Here is a 24,572-nt window from a genome sequence, read left to right as displayed (position 1 = left end):
GACGGGTTGTCTGCTAAAATCAATGATAACGAGTCCGGCAACTGAAGATGAAGTCACAGGGCAGCCAAAGAAGGACAGAGCAGAGTAGTACGGGCCACTGTCAACCGGGCACCGCACCGACACTGAGGTGCGCAGCTCACCGTTGGACTAGAAAAGAAGGTCCCTGTGAAATATGATACCCTGGACCACCTGGAGGTGACTGGGGTTGCTGAAGCTGATGGATACAGAAACATCCCCAGCTTTTCACAAATGAGTAATGCCTGTGACTCAGCAGAGGATGCTGTTTTGATCGAGACTGACCCAGGTCTCATTTTGGACAAGCCCTCCACCTCCCCAAACTTGTCCTCTAAATGCTCAACAAAAAACTGAGGCTTCATCGTCACGAAAGATTCCCCCATCAGCTCTCGAACATACAAGGTATCGGAGAAAATAAGATCCACTGCCATCCTTATCCTGGCGTTCCTCCCACAGTGTGGCCAGGGAGGGGAACGATCTGGGGTCATATTTCTGTGCGTTGAATTGAGCACGTGAACTCTTCGAGACTGCTGGTGTTTCACCACCAGCAAGGGATGACGGATTATGCGTCATCGCGTGTCATTCGCCCCCACGCCACCCACTCCGACCGGGGGCCCTCCCCACGGGGGACACCCAGAGGCAGCAAAGGCCACCTGGCAGGATGGCCATTGCTGAGAGTCCTGATGCTCCAGGGGGATGGGCATCTACCCCTTGGCATACGTGGGGAGTTAACAGCACTGTCATCAGCAGAGTGATCCCTGTGTGGTCAAGGGGGTACAAGCAACGGGTACACGGCGGCCCCACCACAACTGTGCAAAGAAGTCCACGGTCATCGTCAATGCAGAAATCGACACTGCATTGTGCATGGTGGGAAACACACCCAGAAAGGTGTCCAATTTATAGTTTTAAGTTCAGTGTAATAAATGCTACACAGTGGTAAAACCCCTATATTCATTTTGAAACACCCTGTATTTCATTGCAAACATGGAGAAACTAGCTATTAAGAATGTTTTAGTTCATCAGAGTAAGTCTAATAGATTGTATCAGTGCATCAAAGTTATAACTCAGATTACGCAATACACAATTTATAGAATTTATCAGAGCACTGACTACATACAGTGCATGTTCTGTTTTATTTGACCCACAGTTTTCTGTAAAGTTTGATACCCACAATATCGAAACACTATTTCTCGAACCATTCCCATACTCTGTAATTTTCGACGTGTTAACAGTTCTCGTTTCAGAGATCTCTTACTTTGATGTAATTGGTAGTTAACTGTTCAGCACACAGTAGTGACAGGTGTGTCTAACGAAGCGTATTTCTTCATAAGACAATTAATGGTAGTTCCTTATTCTCTTGTATATTGTGGTAATTTCTAAGCAGTGTCTAAGTTTTGCGAATCTGTGGTGGGTAGCACAGGAAGCCAGTAGACAGTCGGTCTAATTGTACTGGTCATCACACATACATGTTAAGCTGTACACTGATGAGGACAGTGTGACAACTATTAAAGCACACTGAAGCACAATACTATGCAGCAGAAAAAACCAATGCAGGAGCCGATGTACACGAAGTCCCCTAGGTTGTGCCACACACCCTCTAAATGATGATATGAGTTTTTATCTTAGCTGACATGTTTTCCAGGTGTTTTTTTAATAAGATAGAGAGCAGTCACGTGTGATAAGATACTTGTGGTACTTGTGACAGAGAAAATTGCCATCAAATTGCACATTGAGCTCAGTGCTAGCGTCTTTGTTGTTGAAGTGAGATGCACAAACATCACTCTTATTGGTGCTGGGCTTCAGTCTCCATTTTTTTAAATACGAGTTGAATATAGCCAAGTTCTCTGTCAGTTTTCCTTTGACCCACTGAGCTCTTTTCAGTGACAAGCTGGAGTGATATCGTCTGCAAAGCAGAATTTATTTTAAGATGTTTTTGGAAGATCAGATAAATACAGGCCAAACAGGAGAGGTGTGATAGTCTTGTGGCAGGTCATTATTTAGTTTCTTATTAAGTTTATTTTCACAAAAGCAAATCTGGAAGTATTGCTTGCTTGTGTGCCTAGCTGTAGGAGGGGCTGGGCAGTAAGCCCAGTGCCCTGGCCGCCTTTCACCCCTGGGAAAGATTCCCAGCACTCATTTGATAGCTGGCCAAGTGGACCTCTGTCCATCCTGGAGGGACTGGAATGAGGAAAATCTCCGTGTCTTGCTATCCCCACATCATCGTAAACTTTATTTCGTATGTATATGGTTGAATTGAAAATACAGAAGTAGTTATTTTGTTAAAAACCTCTTTCATATTTTATGTAAACTTGTGCAATGCAATAGTGTGTGTCCAGAGATGATATAACAATGATTTGAGGAAGATAGCTGGACAATAAATGAAGGTTCTTCCCTGAATTAAGAGATACAATATTGGTTGAGCTAATTGAGCTTGAGTACAAGACACATTAGAAAGCAATGTATTAAAGAGATTGATATTAATCCTGCACTGTTGTAGAAAGCTATTGTGCAAGAAAATGTAAAGTAAAGAAATACATCCAAGGTGGCCAAGTGCGCTGTAATGATTGTGAAGGACATTGAGATTGTGAACTTATGTTTTAACAGATATTTTCAATTCCATTTTTGCAATGTGTAGCTTGTCAGCCCAAACTAATACCACACGACAATTCTTTCATGTGAAGCCCGGCATCAGCAGAATGCATTGGTTTGTTTCCAGTTTCAAACAAAATGATTTTTTAATGAATTTCATGTGTCCATTCAATAGAGAGGTCCCAAATTAGTCTAGTGCAGTAATTGTTTTAGTGAAATCTATTAACATGGAGAGTAAATCACACGGAATAACTGGCGCTCCAGCAATGACTGAGCAGCTGCTTCTGCAAGGCAGTAGCAGTCAGTGAGATCCAAGGCAGTGCTGGAATACCAGTTATTCCACATGTTTTACTGGCCCCGTCTATACAAATCGACAAAACCACACCGGTGAGAGGCTCCCACTGTCACAGAGAAGAAGTTCGTTTGCATTTTTGTGGCAATTAACGCACTGCAATCGTTTCCTCAATTTCCTGAGAGTAGCACAGTACACTTCATCTTGGCACTGTGAGGGAGGACATCAAACAATAACACTTTGCAGTCCCAGAAGACCATTACCACAATTTTTACCAACTGAGGAAGCAGGTTGCAACTTTTTCTTCAGAGAAGAGGCAATGTGGCGTCACTCCACAGATTGCAGTTTTGTTTGCTCTCGAATGTGACGAACCCACACTTCATCGCCCGTGACAATGATCGACAAAAAATTGTCAGGGCCAGCCTCTTAACGCGCAAGCAATTCCACACAGATGGTCCTCTGTTGCTCTTTACAGTTTTCTGTTAATCAATGAGGAACACAGTGGGCATATACCTCCCAGTACACCATTATTACAGTTGTTGTTGTTGTTGTCTTCAGTCCTGAGACTGGTTTGATGCAGCTCGCCATGCTACTCTATCCTGTGCCAGCTTCTTCATCTCCCAGTACTTACTGCAACCTACATCCTTCTGAATCTGCTTAGTGTATTCATCTCTTGGTCTCCCTCTACGATTTTTACCCTCCACACTGCCCTCCAATGCTAAATATGTGATCCCTTCATGCCTCAGAACATGTCCTACCAAACGGTCCCTTCTTCTTGTCAAGTTGTGCCACAAACTCTTCTCCCCAATTCTATTCAATACCTCCTCATTAGTTATGTGATCTACCCACCTAATTTTCAGCATTCTTCTGTAGCACCACATGTCAAAAGCTTCTATTCTCTTCTTGTCTAAACTATTTATCGTCCATGTTTCACTTCCATACATGGCTACACTCCATACAAATACTTTCAGAAATGACTTCCTGACACTTAAATCTATACTTGATGTTAACGAATTTCTCTTCTTCAGAAATGCTTTTCTTTCCATTGCCACTCTACATTTTATATCCTCTCTACTTTGACCATCATCAGTTATTTTGCTCCCCAAATAGCAAAACTCCTTTACTACTTTAAGTGTCTCATTTCCTAATCTAATTCCCTTAGCATCACCCGATTTAATTCGACTACATTCCATTATCCTCGTTTTGCTTTTGTTGATGTTCATCTTATATCCTCCTTTCAAGACACTGTCCATTCCATTCAACTGCTCTTCCAAGTCCTTTGCTGTCTGACAGAATTCAATGTCATCGGCAAACCTCAAAATTTTATTTCTTTTATTTTAATACCTACTCCGAATTTTTCTTTTGTTTCCTTTACTGCTTGCTCAATATACTGATTGAATAACATTGGGGATAGGCTACAACCCTGTCTCACTCCCTTCCCAACCACTGCTTCCCTTTCATGCCCCTCAACTCTCATAACTGCCATCGGGTTTCTGTGCAAATTGTAAATAGCCTTGCACTCCCTGTATTTTACCCCTGCCACCTTGAGAATTTGAAAGAGAGTATTCCAGTCAACATTGTCAAAAGCTTTCTCCAAGTCTACAAATGCTAGAAACGTAGTTTGCCTTTCCTTAATCTTTCTTCCAAGATAAGTCGTAAGGTCAGTATTGCCTCACGTGTTCCAATATTTCTACGGAATCCAAACTGATCTTCCCCAAGGTTGGCTTCTACTACTTTTTCCATTCGACTGTAAAGAATTCGCATTAGTATTTTGCAGCTGTGACTTATTAAATGATAGTTCGGTAATTTTCACATCTGTCAACACCTGCTTTCTTAGGGATTGCAATTATTATATTCTTCTTGAAGTCTGAGGGTATTTCGCCTGTCTCATACATCTTGCTCACCAGATGGCAGAGTTTTGTCAGGACTGGCTCTCCCAAAGGCCGTCAGTAGTTCTAATGGAAAGTTGTCTACTCCCGGGGCCTTGTTTTGACTCAGGTCTTTCAGTGCTCTGTCAAACTATTCATGCAGTATTTTATCTCCCATTTCATCTTCATCTACTTTCTCTTCCATTTCCAGAATATTGTCCTCAAGTACGTCACCCTTGTATAGACCCTCTATATACTCCTTCCACCTATCTGCTTTCCCTTCTTTACTTAGAACCGGATTTCCATCTGAGCTCTTGATATTCATACAAGTGGTTCACATTTCTCCAAAGGTCTCTCTAATTTTCCTGTATGCGGTATCTATCTTACCCCTAGTGAGATAAGCCTCTGCATCCTTACATTTGTCCTCTAGCCATTCCTGCTTTGCCATTTTGCACTCCCTGTCAATCTCATTTTTGAGACGTTTGTATTCCTTTTTGCCTGCTTCATTTACTGCATTTTTATATTTTCTCCTTTCATCAATTAAATTCAATATTTCTTCTGTTACCCAAGGATTCCTACTAGCCCTCGTCTTTTTACCTACTTGATCCTCTGCTGCCTTCACTACTTCATCCCTCTGAGCTACCCATTCTTCTTCTACTGTATTTCTTTCCCCCATTTGTGACAATTGTTCCCTTATGCTCACCCTAAAACTCTGTACAACCTCTAGTTTAGTCAGTTTATCCAGGTCCCATCTCCTTAAATTCCCACCTTTTTGTAGTTACTTCAGTTTTAACCTACAGTTCATAACCAACAGATTGTGGTCAGAGTCCACATCCGCCCCTGGAAATGTCTTACAATTTTATACCCGGTTCCTAAATATCTGTCTTACCATTATATAATCTATCTGATACCTTCTAGTATTTCCAGGATTCTTCCATGTGTACAACCTTCTTTTATGATTCTTGAACCAAGTGTTAGCTATGATTAAGTTATGCTCTGTGCAAAATTCTACCAGGCGGCTCCCTGTTTCATTTCTTAGCCCCAAACCATATTCACCTACTATGTTTCCTTCTCTCCCTTTTCCTACTCTCAAATTCCAGTCACCTATGACTATTAAATTTTCGTCTCCCTTCACTACCTGAATAATTTCTTTTATCTCATCATACATTTCTTCAATTTCTTCATCATCTGCAGAGCTAGTTGGCATACAAACTTGTACTACTGTAGTAGGCGTGGGCTTCGTGTCTACCTTGGCCACAATAATGCATTCACTATGCTGTTTGTAGTAGCTTACCCACACTCCTATGTTTTTATTCATTATTAAACCTACTCCTGCATTACCCCTATTTGATTTTGTATTTATAACCCTGTATTCACCTGACCAAAAGTTTTGTTCCTCCTGCCACCGAACTTCACTAATTCCCACTATAACTTTAACCTATCCATTTCCCTTTATAAATTTTGTAACCTACCTGCCCGATTAAGGGACCCGACATTCCACGCTCCAATCCGCAGAACGCCAGTTTTCTTTCTCCTGATAACGACAACCTCTTGAGTAGTCCCCGCCCGGAGATCCAAATGGGGGACCATTTTACGTCCGGAATATTTTACCCAAGAGGACGCCATCATTATTTAACCATACAGTAAAGCTGCATGCCCTCGGGAAAAATTACGGCTGTAATTTCCCCTTGCTTTCAACCGTTTGCAGTATCAGCACAGCAAGGCCGTTTTGGTTAGTGTTACAAGGCCAGATCAGTCAATCATCCAGACTGTTGCCCCTGCAACTACTGAAAAAGCTGCTGCCCCTCTTCAGGAACCACATGTTTGTCTGGCCTCTCAACAGATACCCCTCCGTTGTGGTTGCACCTACAGTACAGCCATCTGTATCGCTGAGGCACGCAAGCCTCCCCACCAACGGGTTCATGGGGGGGAGTTTAAAATTTCATCTGTCACTGCTCATTAAAACACACTTAAGCTCAAAGAAGTGAATAATACTGCTACAACGTGTGAAATTTACAGCTCATGACTAAAGTAAATTTTGAAGTAAACCAAAAACATTATTTCTAGCCATTTCAACCCACTGAACACTTGTGTGTATTCCATTGAGATTTTTGGGTCAACAGAAGAGTCCAATTCCAACCATCTACTTTGACCCGTGACATAATAGTCTTGTGGCGTGCAGCATCACTATGGCAAGGGGTCTTTGAGCTGATTGTATTTGTAGATGTCATATTGCTGTATTTGATGGTGCCCTACTTTGGTGGTGGAAGACCTGTTGATTTCAACATGTGGTATTGGTCTCGTTTGTGTTTCCATTGTCATTGTGCTAACATGGTTTTGAGTTTAGTTAGCTGGTCTGATTATGTGGCTTGTGGAAGTGTTTTCAGTGCATTATGAAAGGTTTCTGTTTGAGTGTTTGGTGTTTTTGTTAGGTCTGATTAGTTTAGGGTTTGTTGCGCGGAAAGAAGTCTAATTCTCCTATTGTTTTTTGTTAGATATTTATGACAGTGAAGTTAATGAGTATCACTACATTTTGAGATGGGTGAAGATATGAAGTCTGTCACAGTTTCTGCAGATTTTGGTCTTATTGCAGACTAAGTCAGGTGCCATGTTTGTGGCAACAACATGCAACTGATGAAAGTTCCACAGATCGGACCATGGACATGCATATGTGGTGTGTGGAAAGAGGGGGGGGGGGGGGGGGGGGGGGCGCAGGGGGCGGAGCACAATAGCCAACTTAGGAGGTATTGCCAGAGGCAATTGTTGGCAAGTGACTCATTTTGATTTTATTCTATAGCAATTGCTAAAGTTTTGTGTGTTGTACATTTATGGTAGCTCGGTTGTGTTTTACTTGATGTAGTGAATCTGGGATATTTGGGTTTTTGAGTTTTTTTGGCCCCACTTTTTGGAGATGTAACTTGTTTTTTTTGGCATTGATAGTTGCATTTGAGTTATATAGGTCAAAGAAAATGTCAGATTCCCCTTTGCAGGGTAGTAGATGTTGGTTTTTTTGGTATCTGTATCTGCGGTTGAGATATGCAGGTCAAGGAAAATGTCTAACTCCTGTCTTTTGCTGTAGCAATATTCTGTAATTTAGATTTTTTTGGACACTATTTGTTTTTGAATGCTGCAGTGTTTTTATTGTCATATTTAGCTTGTCTCTCCCTAAACCCATAATTTTGCGTGGTTGTCCCATTAGCTTTCTTTTTTTGGGGCTGAGGCGTTGTATCATTTTAACTTTTGTTCACATTTGTTGGCTTGTATATGTAGTGACATCGTCGTCATTTTGTATACACTGTCATAGTTATGAGGTCATGGGTCAAAGCAGGTGGGTGGAGTCTGACTTCTGTAATGCCGGATCTTCTCGTGTCATACACACACTCCCCAAAATGCTTTACAAAATAACTTCCAACAAAATTTCATGGGTCAACCAAGCGTCCGATCCCATCCGTCAGCTTTGACCCGTGACGTAAGGCTGTTGTGGTGTGTGACGTCATGCTGGTGCGGAATTTAGTTTGTGAGAGTGGCGTGTTTGTAGGTGTCGTTTTGATGTGATCGGTGGTGCTTGGATTGGATTGGATTGTTTGGGGGGAAGAGACCAAACAGCGAGGTCATCGGTCTCATCGGATTAGGGAAGGACGGGGAAGGAAGTCAGCCGTGCCCTTTCAAAGGAACCATCGCGGCATTTGCCTGGAGTGATTTAGGGAAATCACGGAAAACCTAAATCAGGATGGCCAGATGCGGGATTGAACCGTCGTCCTCCCGAATGAGAGTCCAGTGTGCTAACCACTGCGCCACCTCGCTCGGTCGGTGGTGCTCTCTGGTGGTGTGTTAGGTGATGTTTTTGGTTTAGTTTGCGAGTGTGGCATCGTGTGTGAAATTTGGTAAATTGTTTTTTTTTTACGTCTTTAGTAAGTATGGATATGACTGACAGGGTCGACAGTTTTCAGTTGTTGGCTATGACGGGGGACAGTGCGTTGCCTCTAATAAAATTTCTTCAACTATTCGTATTTTTGGATGAAATCATGAAGTGTTCAGTGTGTCGTGAAGAAATGAGGCTGGCTTAAAGTTCCGGCGTCTCTGAACAGCGTCGGCTGTATGTTGAGATGCCTTTAGGATAACAGGTCAAGGGAAGTGTTCGATCCCAATGTGTGGCTGTTAATGTTGGTATTGGTATCAGGATATGTTTTTGAGCTATACAGGGTGTTACAAAAAGATACTGCCAAACTTTCAGGAAACATTCCTCACACACAAAGAAAGAAAAGATGTTATGTGGACATGTGTCCGGAAACGCTCAATTTCCATGTTAGAGCTCATTTTAGTTTCTTCAGTATGTACTGTACTTCCTCGATTTACCGCCAGTTGGCCCAATTGAAGGAAGGCAACGTTGACTTCGGTGCTTGTGTTGACATGCGACTCATTGCTCTACAGTACTAGCATCAAGCACATCAGTATGCAGTATCAACAGGTTAGTGTTCATCTCAAACATGGTTTTGCAGTCAGTGCAATGTTTAGAAATGCGGAGTTGGCAGATGCCCATTTGATGTATGGATTAGCACGGGGCAGTAGCCATGGCACGGTACGTTTGTATCGAGACAGATTTCCAGAACGAAGGTGTCCCGACAGGAAGACGTTCGAAGCAATTGATCGGCGTCTTAGGGCGCACGGAACCTTCCAGCCTATGACTCGCGACTGGGGAAGACCTAGAACGACGAGGACACCTGCAATGGACGAGGCAATTCTTCGTGCAGTTGACGATAACCCTAATGTCAGCATCAGAGAAGTTGCTACTGTACAAGGTTAACATTGACCACGTCACTGTATGGAGAGTACTACGGGAGAACCAGTTGCTTCCATACCATGTACAGTGTGGCAGGCACTATCAGCAGCTGATTGGCCTTCACAGGTACACTTCCGCGAATGGTTCACCCAACTATGTGTCAATCCTCATTTCAGTGCAAATGTTCTCTTTACAGATGAGGCTTCATTCCAACGTGATCAAATTGTAAACTTTCACAATCAACATGTGTGGGCTGACTAGAATCTGCACGCAATTGTGCAATCACGTCATCAACACAGATTTTCTGTGAACGTTTGGGCAGGCATTGTTGGTGATGTCTTGATTGGGCCCCATGTTCTTCCACCTACGCTCAATGGAACACGTTATCATAATTTCATACGGGATACTCTACCTGTGCTGCTAGAACATGTGCCTTTACAAGTACCATAGAACATGTGGTTCATAGACGATGGAGCTCCTGCACATTTCAGTCGAAGTGTTCGTACGCTTCTCAACAACAGATTCGGTGACTGATGGATTGGTAGAGGCGGACCAATTCCATGGCCTCCACACTTCCAGACCTCAACCCTCTTGACTTTCATTTATGGGGACATTTGAAAGCTCTTGTCTACGTAAACCCGATACCAAATGTAGAGACTCTTCGTGCTCATATTGTGGATGGCTGTGATACAATACGCCATTCTCCAGGGCTGCATCAGCGATCCCATGCGACAGAGGGTGGATGCATGTATCCTCGCTAATGGAGATCATTTTGAACATTTCCTGTAACAAAGTGTTTGAAGTCATGCAGGTACGTTCTGTTGCTGTGTGTTTCCATTCCATGTGATTTGAAGATAAGTAATAAAATGAGCTCTAACACGGAAAGTAAGCGTTTCCGGACACATGTCCACATAACATATTTTCTTTCTTTTTGTGTGAGGAATGTTTCCTGAAAGTTTGGCCGTACCTTTTTGTAACACCCTGTATAGGTCAAGGGAATGTCAGATTCCAGATGATATTGTGCTTAGTGGTATTTGGGGAGTTGTGATTTCTTTTTTTCGTCATTTTGCTTGGATTTGTATGGGGGTGGGTGTCTAAATTTGTTTATATTTAGTTTGTTCCCACCCAAAAACCCCCTATTTCCCGCACTTGACCTGTTAGTGTCACTGGGCTTTTTGTGGAACGTGTGTGTGTGTGTGTGTGTGTGTGTGTGTGTGTGTGTGTGTGTGTGTGTGTGTGTTTTTTTCAGTGTATTCTCGTCCTCAATGTGTACGTAATGACTTTATATGCACCATATTGGAATCATGGTTTACGGTCGTTTCCGCCATATTTGTGACGTCTTGGGTCAAAGCAGACTGGCAGGATCGGAAGCTTCTGTATTTCCAATTTCATCATCACTATCCTTTGAAATCAACAAGTCACTTTCATCCAGAATGTCAACTGCAGTGTATGCTTACCAAATTAGTTGGTATTGCGTGTACTAAAGCTTTTTGCACAGAATGCTGCTATTTTTAAATTTTCTCACCGTGTTTGTTGAAATGAAACCTCCTTGCAGTGTTTGTGTAGCTTACCTGTCTAAAGCCTCATCATTTAAGTACCTCGCTACTCCGACGAACAGGAGAGGACCTCGAGTAGTCAGCGATGTTGTCCACGGACCCAAGAATGGCATGTACCGTTCACAGAACTGTCTGCAAGTCATTCCTCTCACATGACTGAAGTCTGGAGATACCCACAATGAAGGGTCGGCAGCAACATTAGCAAACCTTGACGACACCAGCCCGAGCGAACGCACGTCGCGAGGTGGCAGTAGTCGCAGCACCATCAGCAGCAACTCATCTGATAAGTCTGTCAGATTCGGTCTGTGTGAAAGGCAGCTTCTTCCTGCACCTTCTGAAAATGTGGTTGAAACAGTGTAGAATGTTTTCAAATATGCACATACATATTTCCTACCATACATAATATCTTTACAAAGTAGGCTCACTTTTACAATGCACAAAGACAAAATTCAAGTAAGTCTTACAAAAGGGCATAAGTTAACAGATTTTTCACAATATATTAAAGAGCATAAAGTGATTAAACAGATAACAGGCAACCCCAAACTTCAATGTTTTTCACTGTCCATACTGGTAAAAAGAGACTATCAAATTCTGAATTTGCCTATGCTTATAGTTTTTTTTACCAGATCACAGAAGTTATCAATTTACAAGTAATAAATTTAAAACTGATTTGTCAGAACTCTTTTACTCTAGTGTTTAAAGGTGTTTACCTCAACAGTACATTTTAGCATGATTCCCCTGTGCTGTTAATTGTTATTGATTGATCAACTGACATTTTTTCATCTGTAAAAAAGTACAAATCATATCAATTTTGTCAATTGTTGCTACAATGTTTATGAAATAAACTGATTCTTTCAGTGCTTACAGTTCCTGTAATTAGTATGCCTTATTGTTGCTTAATATATTGGGTATTCAACAACATGAAGTGGCTAGCTATGGTCATTTTAAATACTTAGGCCTACAGTGTAACAGCTTTCACACAATAAGTAGGCCTATGTTTTCAGCCTTTAGGTAACGCCAGACAGGTCATTTACATGTATAATGTCCCATTACAGCCCGTCACAGTCGTAGGCCATTATATAGCATACTATTCTGTGTTTACTTGATTTTCCTGTTTAGGTTTTAGTAGTGACAATAAAAGGGCTCTACTACTACTACTTACTACCATCCGTATGGCCCTTTTCTGTACCTTTAAGATAGTCTGCACACTCCCAACACTTTTCCCCAAAAACGTGACCCAAAACTGAAGTTTGAATGTGGTCATTTGGTTTTGTAATTATGGGCGCCAGTGAGAAGACATGCGACGAAAGCCACACCAAGCCAACATATGTCCCTTATAATGCAGTAAGTCAAATCTGTTGATTGTTCCGGCACTAAATGCAACTTCTCTCTGTGTTTCGAATGAAACCAATAACACAAAGCAAATTACGTTTTCGTGTCCAGCGGCACATTAGTCAAGCATCAATAAGCTAAACCTCCAACTTTGCTTACTATCGGCGTACATTAATCCCACGCGACACAAAGAATTCCTTCAAGTCCAGACTATAAAACCTTTGTAAGATTTACGATTGCAGTTGATATTAATTCGGGGTTATCGACAGTACTGAAAGTGTAGGAGGTAAAACAGGGCATAAGTGGAGTTATCTAGTGCCTAACTATGCATACTGCCTTCCTTTGAATAAAATATGGAGTAGTAAAACTTACGATGGTTTAGTAACAATGTAACATTTCTGCCGCACCCCCCCCTCCCCCCCCCCCCCCCCCCCCCCGTTTTAGTGTTATCGTGTTAAAATACACGAATAATGTAATAAGTACTGTACTTCTGAACAGCTCCGCCACTAATATCAGATAATACAACAGTCCAAATGTACTCACCACTTTCCACAGTTTCGTCTTTTGATCCGTCACCGCCTACCGCTTCTGGTTTATTTTCCATGCTGCATGAAATTAAATACTTTAGCGCAAAAGTTTCTCCTTCCTCACAGTTTACATCAACAGCTAAATGTCAAATCACGCAAATAACATGAGCGATAGATAGTACACTGAAATTCTGAAAATCAGTTAACTATAGCAACAGTACTTACCTTGACAATGCCTCACGGCATCAGTTCCGAACACGACGACCACACGTCACCCTCCACAGTTACCTGACAGAACTTTGTGTCACTCGAATCTGGCGCAGAAGTGACGTCAAAATGATGTGCTAAAGGTGCGACCACGAAAATCGATAGTAGTCGAACCCGAACTAGTTGTTTGCGGTTAATGAACCACCTCGTGTAAAAATTCTTGGGATCCTGGACGATAACAAGGTAAAATGGAGTCAACACATAGATAAAATAACCAAGACGCCTAGTACAGTATGTTTTGCCGTTAGGATCACTCTATCCGACAACTGAGAAAGAGGTCGCACAAGTTATAAACAAATTAAAACATAAAAAATCAACTGGTCTAGATGAAATTCCAGCCTGTGTTCTTACAAAATGTGCAAATTCCTTAAAAGCTCCATCAACAAAAATAATCAAGGAATCATTCAAATTTGGATGTTTTTACGAAGACCTAAGGTAAGCGAAAATAATACTCATACTTATAGATGGTGATGCAGAAAATGTAAAAAAAAAAAAAACTACATACCTATCTCTCTACTGTCCACCATTTCCAAAATTATCGAAAAAGTAATGAAAAATAGGTTAATGTAGTATCTAAATAAGTATAACCTTCTTTGCAAAGAACAACATGATATCAGGCCCAAAAGAGGTACAGAATCGGCTATCGCACAAACTACAAAGGTCATTCTTAATTAAAGCACTGGACGAAGGCGACCACGTGAATGGAATTTTCTTTGACTTATCAAAGGCATTTTATACAGTGGACCACATTTATTACATAAATTAGAGTTACTAGGAATAATAGGTGTGGTTAAGAAGTGGTTTAAGTCCTACCTAGAAAACCGGATGTAGCATGCTGAGATTTCACATACTGCAGAAAGAGTTTCTACTGAAATACTTATCAGATCCAAAACATATTTATAGAGGCGTCCCACAAGGTAGTATATTAGGGCCAATCCTTTTTTCTTATTTACATTAACGATTTTCTGCAGAGTATCAGATGTGGGGAAAGAATACTATTCGCTGATGACAGCAACATAGTGATCATAGCCAATACTCCAACACAGTTGACAGAAGAGGTAACTCAAAGATGTTCACAAGTGGTCACTGAAAAATAAAGTAACTTTAAGCATAAAGAAAACTTATTATATGTACTTCCAATTGAGTAAAATACACAGTGATGGTAAATTATAATTAATGATGATGTAATAGAATGTGTAATGGATACCAGATTCTTGGGGTTGAAGGCAGATTGTCAGCTGAAATGGACATTAACAAAGAAATTATCCACAGCATGTTATGCTGTACAAATACACCAGTGCACAATACTTCATACCTCAAAATGATATATTTTGCATATATACAGTCAAACCTCAGTTATGGAATCGTGTTTTGGGGAACAAGTGATGGGAATATTCAGTCTGTCTTCAAGGTACAGAAAAGAGCTGTACGGATAATAACAAATATCAGCAATAGAGCTCATTGTACTGATTTATTTAAAAAAAACTAGAAATTGTGACTGTCCCACGTGAATACATTTTCCAGATTATAATGTATGTAAGAAAAAATTTTCATCTGTATGCTACAAACAGTTCAATACATGACCATGAAAGAAGATCCAGTCACTACCTATACCTAAACAGGAAAAACGAGTCCAAAACACAGAACTGCGCAACAGCCTGCCACATGAAATGAAACTTGATGTATTTAGCCAAAAGCTAAAAACATATTTATTAAGCAAAAGTTGTAATAAAGGTAAATAAGTATTTAGAATAATTGTAGATAGTTATTTCGTGCACACAAATACCACATAGGCCTATATAAAGCGACAGCATATGGCATAATTATAAATATTGTAAGAACTGACCTGTAAAAATTCTGAGAATTGAATTGTAAAAAAAAAATGGTTCAAATGGTTCTGAGCACTATGGGACTCAACTGCTGAGGTCATTAGTCCCCTAGAACTTAGAACTAGTTAAACCTAACTAACCTAATGACATCACAAACATCCATGCCCGAGGCAGGATTCGAACCTGCGACCGTAGCGGTATCGCGGTTCCAGGCTGCAGCGCCTTTAACCGCACGGCCACTTCGGCCGGCAATTGAATTGTAAACATTGTAAAAACCTACGTATGTTTTAGTTCATAAGACAAGATTGGCAACATCCTCACAATTTATATTGTTATATGGATGAATAAACATACCAATCAATCAAATCAATCACTGTGTTGACATGAAGACAAGAGTGGCTGCATATTCTGCATATTTTTGTTCAGTGGTAGCAAACAGATTTATCTTCTAGGGTTGTCCACCTGAAATGAATGAAATGTTTATTTGACAGAAAGAACTGATAAAACTGTACAAACTAGATAACCATAAAAATGCCTTTAATGATCTTCACTAGCATGAAAATTCGTAATGTGACTCCGAGAAAAAACAAATTTTAATGTTAAAAAGAAATAGTGTGCTACTTGTAAAGACAAAATTGCAAAGATGAACGAACATATTTCCAGTTTACAGTTTATTACCAGCACGCTGAAGATGGATGTCACATAACTTCAAGAAGAAAGTAGTGAACTGAATACGTCAAAGTCGTGCCATGATAGTTCGACACTGTGTGATAAGGAACACCACTCAATCCATGATAAGAAGATTGCAGCACTGTGTTGATACCAATGGTCATCACTTTGAACACATTCTCTAAATAGACGATCATGCCACCTTTGTGACCTTCATTGACCTTCAAAGATCTTACTGTTACACATCATTGAATTCGTCTCGATAGCTGCTATCAGAAGATAAGTACCAAATTATGGCATCCCATTTAAGAAAACAAATTTGACTTTCATATCTCTGACACGACCCCAACAAACAACAAAAACCCAACGTCATATTACGGCCGCCGTTGTCCCATGCTACTTCAGTCTCACAAACTTTTCAGCTCCCATCATTCCCGAGCTATTCCTGGGGAATTCAATAAGGAAATGGGAAACGAGAATGAGTAAGTCACTAAGTCGTTTTTCAACCCCTCCTAAATGTTCAAAATATATTGTAGCGATATAAATGCCACATGTGATGGAGCATGTATAGGTGACATCACTATTAACTTTGAAAGGTATTTGCAGACTGTCAGCATTGTTGATAAGGGGATTTACAGACTCTGATGCAGCACTTCTTAGGCTTAACCAAATCAAAACTGAAGCATTCTTTTCTAATGCAGGTGTCAATCCCAAGGAAAAGGTGACATAGAAGAAAAAAGTAGTAAACCAATTCATTCATAAACTTAGAAATGTTAAGTGGGATTATATGTACTAGTGTCGAAAGGGAATAAATCAAATTGAAATTGCTTTTGAGAATTCCATTAAATTTACTTAGATACTATACTTGTTGTCCTCATGTAAAAATCAGTCATAAAAAAGAACCTATAAAGAAGAGCATTAAGTGGTAGAAATATGAACTTACCAGTATTAGACAAAATATATTATCTTTGTATTGAATATACAAAAATTCTCCTAAATATGGAACTGAACAGAAAGACAAATTATACAAAGCTTATCGTGAATGCAAGAGAACCTACAAACCTAAGATTAGAATGGCAACAAAAACAGCATATGAAAAGTACATTGAAGGTTTTCCTAATAAGTACAGATCTGCATGGAATGTTGCACAAAAGCATCGCACATATCATGAACATAATATAGTTCTTGACCTGGATAAAGTTAATCATTTTATATGGATTCTGTAAGCGATATTAGGGACAAAATTAAAACTACAAGTACTAATGCAACTAATCTGGTTAAGTGACACCAATGTTGGAACTATAGCTTTAAACAGAGGACAAACACACCTAATGAGATTACAGAAGTGGTGCCAAAGTTCTCAAACTGTATGAGCATAGAAAACTCTTCTTTGTCCAATTAGAAAAACAGAGCATATAATTAGTGAACCACTGGCATCTCTTTTTTTAAAAGATGTCTAGAGTTTTGAATGTTTACTACAATACTAAAAGTACCGAAAATTATTCTAGTGTACAAAAAAGGAGACAAAAACTATCTCAAAAATTACTACCAGCTTTAATAATTCATATTTTCAGTCTCTTATTTGTAACCAACTAAACAACTAGTTTAATTCGGTTAATACACTTTCTAATAGCCAATTTGGCTTCTGCAAGGGAAGAAATACTACCATTATTCTTCTCTCAATTGTGAATGAAGTAATAATAGCATTTAAGAGTAAAAATATTCACTTTTTTGTGTGATTTAAGCAAGGCATTTCACTGAATTTTTCATGAAATCTTATTTGCTAAACTCAAATCCAATGGTGTACAAGACTGCACTGGAAGCTATTGCAATCATACCCAAAAACAGGAAACAGTTTGTCCCTGTCAGAAACATCCAAAGGAGTTGAAAGGGTTCTGTCTTTGGGCCCTTCTTTTTTTATTATTCCAGTCAATGATTTACCCCACTGTATTCTCAGTTCTGTTATTTGTTACACCAATGACACAACTTTCCTAGCACAGCATGAGAACACATTAGTTCTCCAAGATATGATACAATATGACATGGAAGCAGCGCTAAGTTGCTTCTCCTCAACTGCTTTTCAACGCTGATAAAAACCAGCAGATTGTACTGGAATTGCCAAAAGAGATAGAGGTGAAAGCATTTAAAATACTAGGAATTCAAGTAGACTTGTTAACTTGTAAAACACACATCTGCATACCTGAACAAAAATGTCTCATGTTACCAATTTAATGAGGAAACTGAGAAGCTTAGTAACGAAAGAATATTTAAGAGTTATTTATTTTGGACTCTTTCAGTCACATATAGCGAATAGACTGCTGATATGGGGATTTTCTCCTCACCTCAGCTAAATTCTAAAAATTTAAAAGAAGGTGGGACAGGCAATGAGCAATGCTGGTAGATTAGAGGACTGTTGGCCACTTTTCGTACATCTCAAAATATTAACAGTCATTAAGCATTATATATTATGAAAGTAAGTGTACAGTGTGTGCGCTGCTAAAACTCAGAAACGTGTCCTGGTATGATTAAGGGAGCTGTATGGTGTGGTAGCACTTTGTCCCCCATGCATGAAGAAGGTTCTCGTTTTTACCTGAAGGACGAGCCTCTGAAGATATATGGGGCTGGGACATTTTGCCCTCTAGAAATTTCTAGAACGTTCCAGAACTTTCGAGAGTACTCGAGAACATTCCAGAGCATTCGAGAGTGTTCAAGACACATTCCACAATATCTCAACGTTTCACAATGATCCGCGATGTTCAATAGCGTTTGAGAATAGACTGGAACATTCGGGAAGATTCCAGAATGTTTGGGAACATCCTAGATCATTGTGGTACATTCCAGAACCCTCTCAGATGATGTGGAAATTTCTGGAACATTGTGGACAATTTGAAACCCTTTTGGTATATTCTGCAATTGACCACTGTTGGCACATCGTTTCGAAAAAAACAAACAGTGAAATGTGAGTAATTAGAGTAATACAGTGACTGAATTTAAATCAAAAATGAAGTGCGGAAAGTATGTAAAGTGTACTCAGTGTATTTGTTAATAAAAAGCTGATTTGAGCTATATTTCAGACAATGCCCAAACGTAAAAGAGGAGAAGATATTGTCAGTTCTGAAGCCAAAGAGCGAAAACAAAAGAACAGCGAAAAAATGAAACACTCGAAGAGTGTGAAGCACGTTTAAGTTCCCAACGAACAACAATGAGCATCCTGAGAAGCAGAGAACCTGATGAACAACGAAATGAATGGATTGAATAATCAGGAACTGCGACACAATCTCATATCAAAAGATAGTGAACTCAAGGCAGTCATGAAAATATCACCCTACGAGAAGCATGGATGAGGACAAATAAACAGTACAATGTAACAAATAAAGCATCTCACTATGACCCACCGAAAGAATATAACAAACAAACATGTCGTAATCGGAGAAATAGACAACATCTGCCAATTCTGCAACACTAAAAAATTCGGTAGAGAAACACCAGGAGTCTGTCGCATGAATGGAAAAATTCGATCACATTCACTGGAAGCACCTCTAATAAATTTTTGCATTACATGAATTGGGAAACTCCACAATCAAAACACTTTATTCAAAATATAAAAGCGTATAACTCCTGCTTCCAAATGACTTCTTCTGGTGTCACTTTAATCAACACTAACAGAGATGAAATCCTTTTGTTTTTTCCATCCAAGGACAGATCTATCACAACATGGGATCATCACTGCCACCACCCAACAAAGGCCACAACTTTCTGAAAGTATATTTCATTGGAAATGACTGTAAAGCTATAACTCGAATCGACAAAAGACCACACAGAAAACACAAACATCCATCGTAATTGTGGACAATGAAACCACAAGCTGTAATTGTACAATCAAGATCAGAAGAATTACAATGCACTGCAGAGACACATCATTCATATGATACCCTCCAATATCCATTAATACTTCTGCACAATGAGGACAGGTACCGGTATCATTTTAGTGTGGAACACATCCCACCTCAAACAGGCGTAGAAACCAACAAAAATTCACTTCAAAAGGAGTTCTATGCTTACCGTTTCATGATCAGAAACATTGAGTTAAACAAGCACACTCTCAACACCCGCCATTTATTCCAGCAGTTCCTGGTAGATATATACCTAAAAACAGAAGCAGAAGGGATGCTTTTCATTAGACCAAATCAGAAGAAACTATGCATAGAAAAATACATACATTTTCGAGGGGCTGCCAGAAACGACAGAAGCAACTGAGCCATGGGCCTCCTAGAAACTGTAAACAGTAAACATATGACGTTACCCAAGGGTAAGGAAAAAGAGTTTAAAATATCTGGTGTACACAGGCAACTTTAGTGTGTTTTGTGTGTAACGATCACGAGGTGGCAAGAGTAGTATCTACCTGAATACAAAATTGGCGAATTACTGAGAAATGAAGAAAAACATTATTAGATGTGGAGACTTCGATACTGACATACAAAAAAAGATCAAAAACAACACAAAATTTTGAACAATTGTTAATACAGTATAAAATGGAGGAAACGATTTCACAGCAACAAGAGTTATCTTCTCAAAGCCAGACACTTATTGACAACATCATTACAAATATTATAGGTGGAGCTATGAGATAGCCAAACAAAAATATCTCATATAATGGGCAGTTCATCTGCTTCTGTAGAAGTAATGACACAATTTCAGAATCAAAACAAACAATGCAAGAAATTAGGATCATCAGTTAGCAAAATATTAAAATATTTAGAATGGTATTAAGTGGGGAAACCTGTAATGAAACCCTACAGGTGCAGAATTAAAATGAGAAGTATGATGCACTTATTACAACAATTACCATAAACATCATTTTAATGTAGCATCTGCGAAAGTGGGGAGACAAAAAAAGCTGCAGGTTCTGAGATCGGTGGTTGACACTGAAAACTATAAAGCATTACAAAAGTCCAGAAACATTAAGAGAGGTAGAGAAAAGTCTAATTAGCTCCTCCATAATAACCTCAAAAAAAGACAGAGGCAGCTTGGAATGTAATTAAAGCAGAAAGAAAGAAATACATTAATCACAGAAAGAAACAGAGAATATATCAATGAAAAAACACAGTGTGGTGTAATTTATGATAATTTAAAGGGGAAAAACCACGTTTTGGAACTGCTAAAACAATGTAATTTAGCCACATTTGAACTTATATCATTGGAAATCTTAGTAAGTTGACATTCTTTGTTCATTTCTATTGAAAACTGTTGCAACTGAAATTATAAACCAGAAAGGGAAGATCATGGAGCTCAACATTCGAATGTTGCAACTGAAATCGGAAAAACATATGGAACTTCTGAAATTTTAGTAGTTGTACCACATATTTCTTCTGGTGAGCCATGCTTGCAATTTTAGTACAAAGTGCTCCTTGATGTGCAGAACAATGAATCCCATCTTTTGACGCTTGTGATTTTTTGCCATTTCATTGTCATCTAAAAGTTTAAATTCTTTCGGCATGGTACTACAACGTCGTTTCATAACGAATTAAGCAGTGTGCATCACTTATGCGAATTGAGAATTTATCCCTCTCTTCTGTCATTCCCATTCATTTTAAGGCTTGTGATGACAAATCGCCAGACTGCATCTTTTTGTGCACACAGCCACTGGGCCTCTGAATGTCCTCCATACTACGAACAAATAGAGAATTGTAAACAGCGCTGACACCACGATTCTGCCAACATCAGAGAGTTGTATCAACCACAGTATGCTGCACAGCAATGCTAAATGAAATGTTGTGCTGTTTCAGGTACTTCCGGGAAAGACCGATCAAAGTCGACTGAGAAGCCAGACTTTTGCAGCATTCTCCCCGCACATGCTGAATGCTTCGAATCTGGCATGCCATGGCCCACCCTGCTTTACAGAAACTGAAGTCCAAGAAATCAGGTGTGGTAATGAAATATTGAATCACATACTAAAGCCAGTAAGCATGTAAATAATCACTTCATTGATGGGCATGGCAAACAGCTCTTCCAGAGGTGGTATACTTCCAGGAAACCTATGGATAACCAGGGTCATGTTTGTGTACAAAAAAGTGGATAAGGACAACCCATACAACTACAGGTCAGTGTCACTGATGTCAGATTTCTCAAAAACACTGAAAATGCTTACACAGAATAGATAAGTTGATTAATCGGACAAACATAACATACTTTTACCATCACAGGTTACAAATACAAAATCAGCAATTGTCAGTCTCACAGTATGTTATATAGATTTTAGATGAAAAAAGAGTTGTATCTGCAATGTTTCAGATCTCTCCAAAGCATTCGACACCACTGACCACAAAATAGTAGTATGATAATTGGAAAACCATGATATTCAAGTGCAAGCAAGGGAAGGATACAATCGTACTTATGCAGCAGGAAGCAGTATTACCTTTATTACCAGTTCTTTGTAATTCACCAGCCATGACTGGACAGACAGCGTCAATAGGGAACGAACAGCAGACAGAAACTGAAGTCATCAAATACGGAGTGCCACAACGACTGCTAATGGAGGCATTGCTATTTAATCTGTTTGTAATGATACAAGTGTTGAAGAGAGAGAGTAGAAAATATTGTATACAGCTGACATGAAAATGCCGAATAATGACCACAATGTGGTACAGCTTGAGAGAAGAGTATTACAGCTCAGTGGCTCCTGTAAAATTGACTGATTATAAACCTAAGAAAGACTATGTATGCAGTGTCCAGAAACAAAGACAAGGTTACACATATGGGTTTAGAGGTGCGTCAAATACGGCTGGAAGAAGTAGAAACCACTAGATTTTTAGGAATTATTGTGAATAATGAGATGAAATGGAAACAGCATATTAATTCTGTCTGAGTAACTCAGCTCTGGCATGGTCATAATAAAGCAGTATGGAGACAAACAGTTCCTGTGAACAGTGTACTATGGGATCTTTAGATCATACCTGCAGTGTGAGGAAACTAAAACATTCAAGAAACAGAAAGTGTTTTCACATTACAGAAAATGCAATTAGGAGCATTTTAAGAAGAAAGACTTCTTAACGTTTACATCTTTGTGTGTGCATGCGTATAATACAATAATATAGATACTACAGAGTGACCTACAAATGTTAGTGAACACACCCAAACATGGAGAATGATACACAAAGCATACTCCACTGACTGTCAGTTCTTGAAAAAGGACCTCAGTATTCAGGCATCGAATTACTAAGAAGTTTGCCTACAAACATGCATGCTATCTTTAGTCTCTTCTACGTCTATGTGTTCAGAAGTTATGCACATTTCAAAACACAACATTTAAGTCAGGTTCACACACGCACCAGAAGTGTCGCCACAGCTAGTGGCACACTGCAGCTGCATGCGTGAACTCCCAGCTTGTAGTGGCACAACTTTTGTCTTGCCACAGAAAGTTCAACTTTGTTGTACTTGTTACACCACTTTCCTTCCACCAATGCTACCTGGTGCCAGCATTTCGAAACACGAGCATTCTGTTGTAGTTATTGCGGCACAATTGCTGCTGTGCTCCATTCGCTTTCAGTATGTTTTCATTTTATTTTGGAAAACAAGGGTTGCACGCAACTGCGCAACTGACCCCCGTGCACACGCGGCAAGCCTTTGCGCAACTCGTTGACAAAACTTAACATTCTCGGCTGGTTTCAACTTCGCGACGCTAGTTGCATGAATACTGGGGTAGATGTGTCGGTAAGGAGTAAACAAACTGAAATAATACGTAGGGAACGGAGGAAATTGTTCATTTTTGGGGTATCAGTGCTATGCTTAGGTATTTGTAGGATTTTTATGAAGTTGAGTACAAAAGCAAGCAGCGACTTGTTTCTGAGCTTAAGACTGTCATACACGATCTGAACATGGATTAATAGGGACTAAATGAGCTGCAGAGCAGAGTCCATTCAATTAAAATTGTAAGAGTGCATGCGCAAATGAATTAAGAGAAATACAGGCAAGCAAAACATTTAGCTGCAGAACAGCTTCATCTACAAGGCTAAAATTCCATGGTTCGAGTTGGCTGATTCTTTTTTAATGAAAATGGTTGACAAGGGAAAAGGGTATAGAAAGCTGAAAATCTGAATTCTTTAGTCAATATTAATTTATTTATAACGTCACAGCAGTGTTTCTCACTCACAAACTGTAGTACAGATCATTAAAAACGTTATAGTTTCTTCCAGTACAATTTCTTTCAGCAAGGTCGGTGAGCAATAATGCAGTCAAGGACCTAAACACGTTTGTTAATTTTTTATCTTTTGTCTTGTGCAGCAATTTCACGCAAACAATATTAACTCTTACAGCTGCTAAAGCTTTCATTTTATACGCAATTACGACACTTGCAAAACGACGAAACTTAAAATGTACAGCGGTGACGCCGCGCCTACAGACACATACATAACTACTTGCGTGAAATTCGTTACACGCAATGAGTGGCGCAAGCCAGTGTCGTCGTGTAAACTAGTCTTTAAGTTTGGCGCCGTCGCGTTTCCTCTGTTCACGATGTACACCGTGGGAAATTCCTACACTCTTTGGAAACTCTTATAAGTGCTCAGTGCTGGTCACGTGGTGCCATGGCGGGGTGTATGTTATTGTTATTTGATCAAAGCTGACGCAGTCGGGTTGTGCTGTACGTAAGCTTAGTCACAACGGTACAAATTGCTACTATGTCATAATATTCCATAGATTTAATTTTCCGGTTAGTCAGTTTTCGCCTTTAGTACTATATGAATTAGGTGGAGAGGTGTCCTTGTGATAGTGTGCCTTAAAGGAATAAGGGAGACTTTGAGGCCGTGTGTTAAATAATAAAAAACTCCGGTGTAAGAAATTACCACAAAAA

General features: G+C 39.7%; 1 protein-coding gene and 1 long non-coding RNA gene across 2 annotated transcripts in view; one reads left to right on the top strand and one right to left on the bottom strand.

Annotated features, from left to right (window-relative positions):
* LOC126428052 (uncharacterized) overlaps positions 1–13,248 on the bottom strand; it is a 73,952-nt gene extending 60,704 nt beyond the window's left edge. The window contains exons 1-3 of the mRNA XM_050089929.1: positions 13,185–13,248; positions 12,976–13,037; positions 11,116–11,434 (exon numbers count right to left, since the gene is read on the bottom strand). Of these exons, the coding sequence (XP_049945886.1) occupies positions 11,116–11,434; positions 12,976–13,036 (380 nt within the window). The 5' untranslated portion in view covers position 13,037; positions 13,185–13,248. The remainder of the gene's footprint in view (positions 1–11,115; positions 11,435–12,975; positions 13,038–13,184) is intronic.
* An 11,038-nt stretch (positions 13,249–24,286) lies between these two features.
* LOC126428055 (uncharacterized) overlaps positions 24,287–24,572 on the top strand; it is a 164,219-nt gene continuing 163,933 nt past the window's right edge. The window contains exon 1 of the long non-coding RNA XR_007576762.1: positions 24,287–24,362. This is a non-coding gene — a long non-coding RNA (uncharacterized LOC126428055). The remainder of the gene's footprint in view (positions 24,363–24,572) is intronic.

This window comes from Schistocerca serialis, chromosome 12, assembly GCF_023864345.2.
Source record: "Schistocerca serialis cubense isolate TAMUIC-IGC-003099 chromosome 12, iqSchSeri2.2, whole genome shotgun sequence".
Classification (NCBI taxonomy): domain Eukaryota; kingdom Metazoa; phylum Arthropoda; class Insecta; order Orthoptera; family Acrididae; genus Schistocerca; species Schistocerca serialis.
Note: the sequence above shows the minus strand (reverse complement) of the source record. Positions and strands in the feature narration are given on the sequence as shown.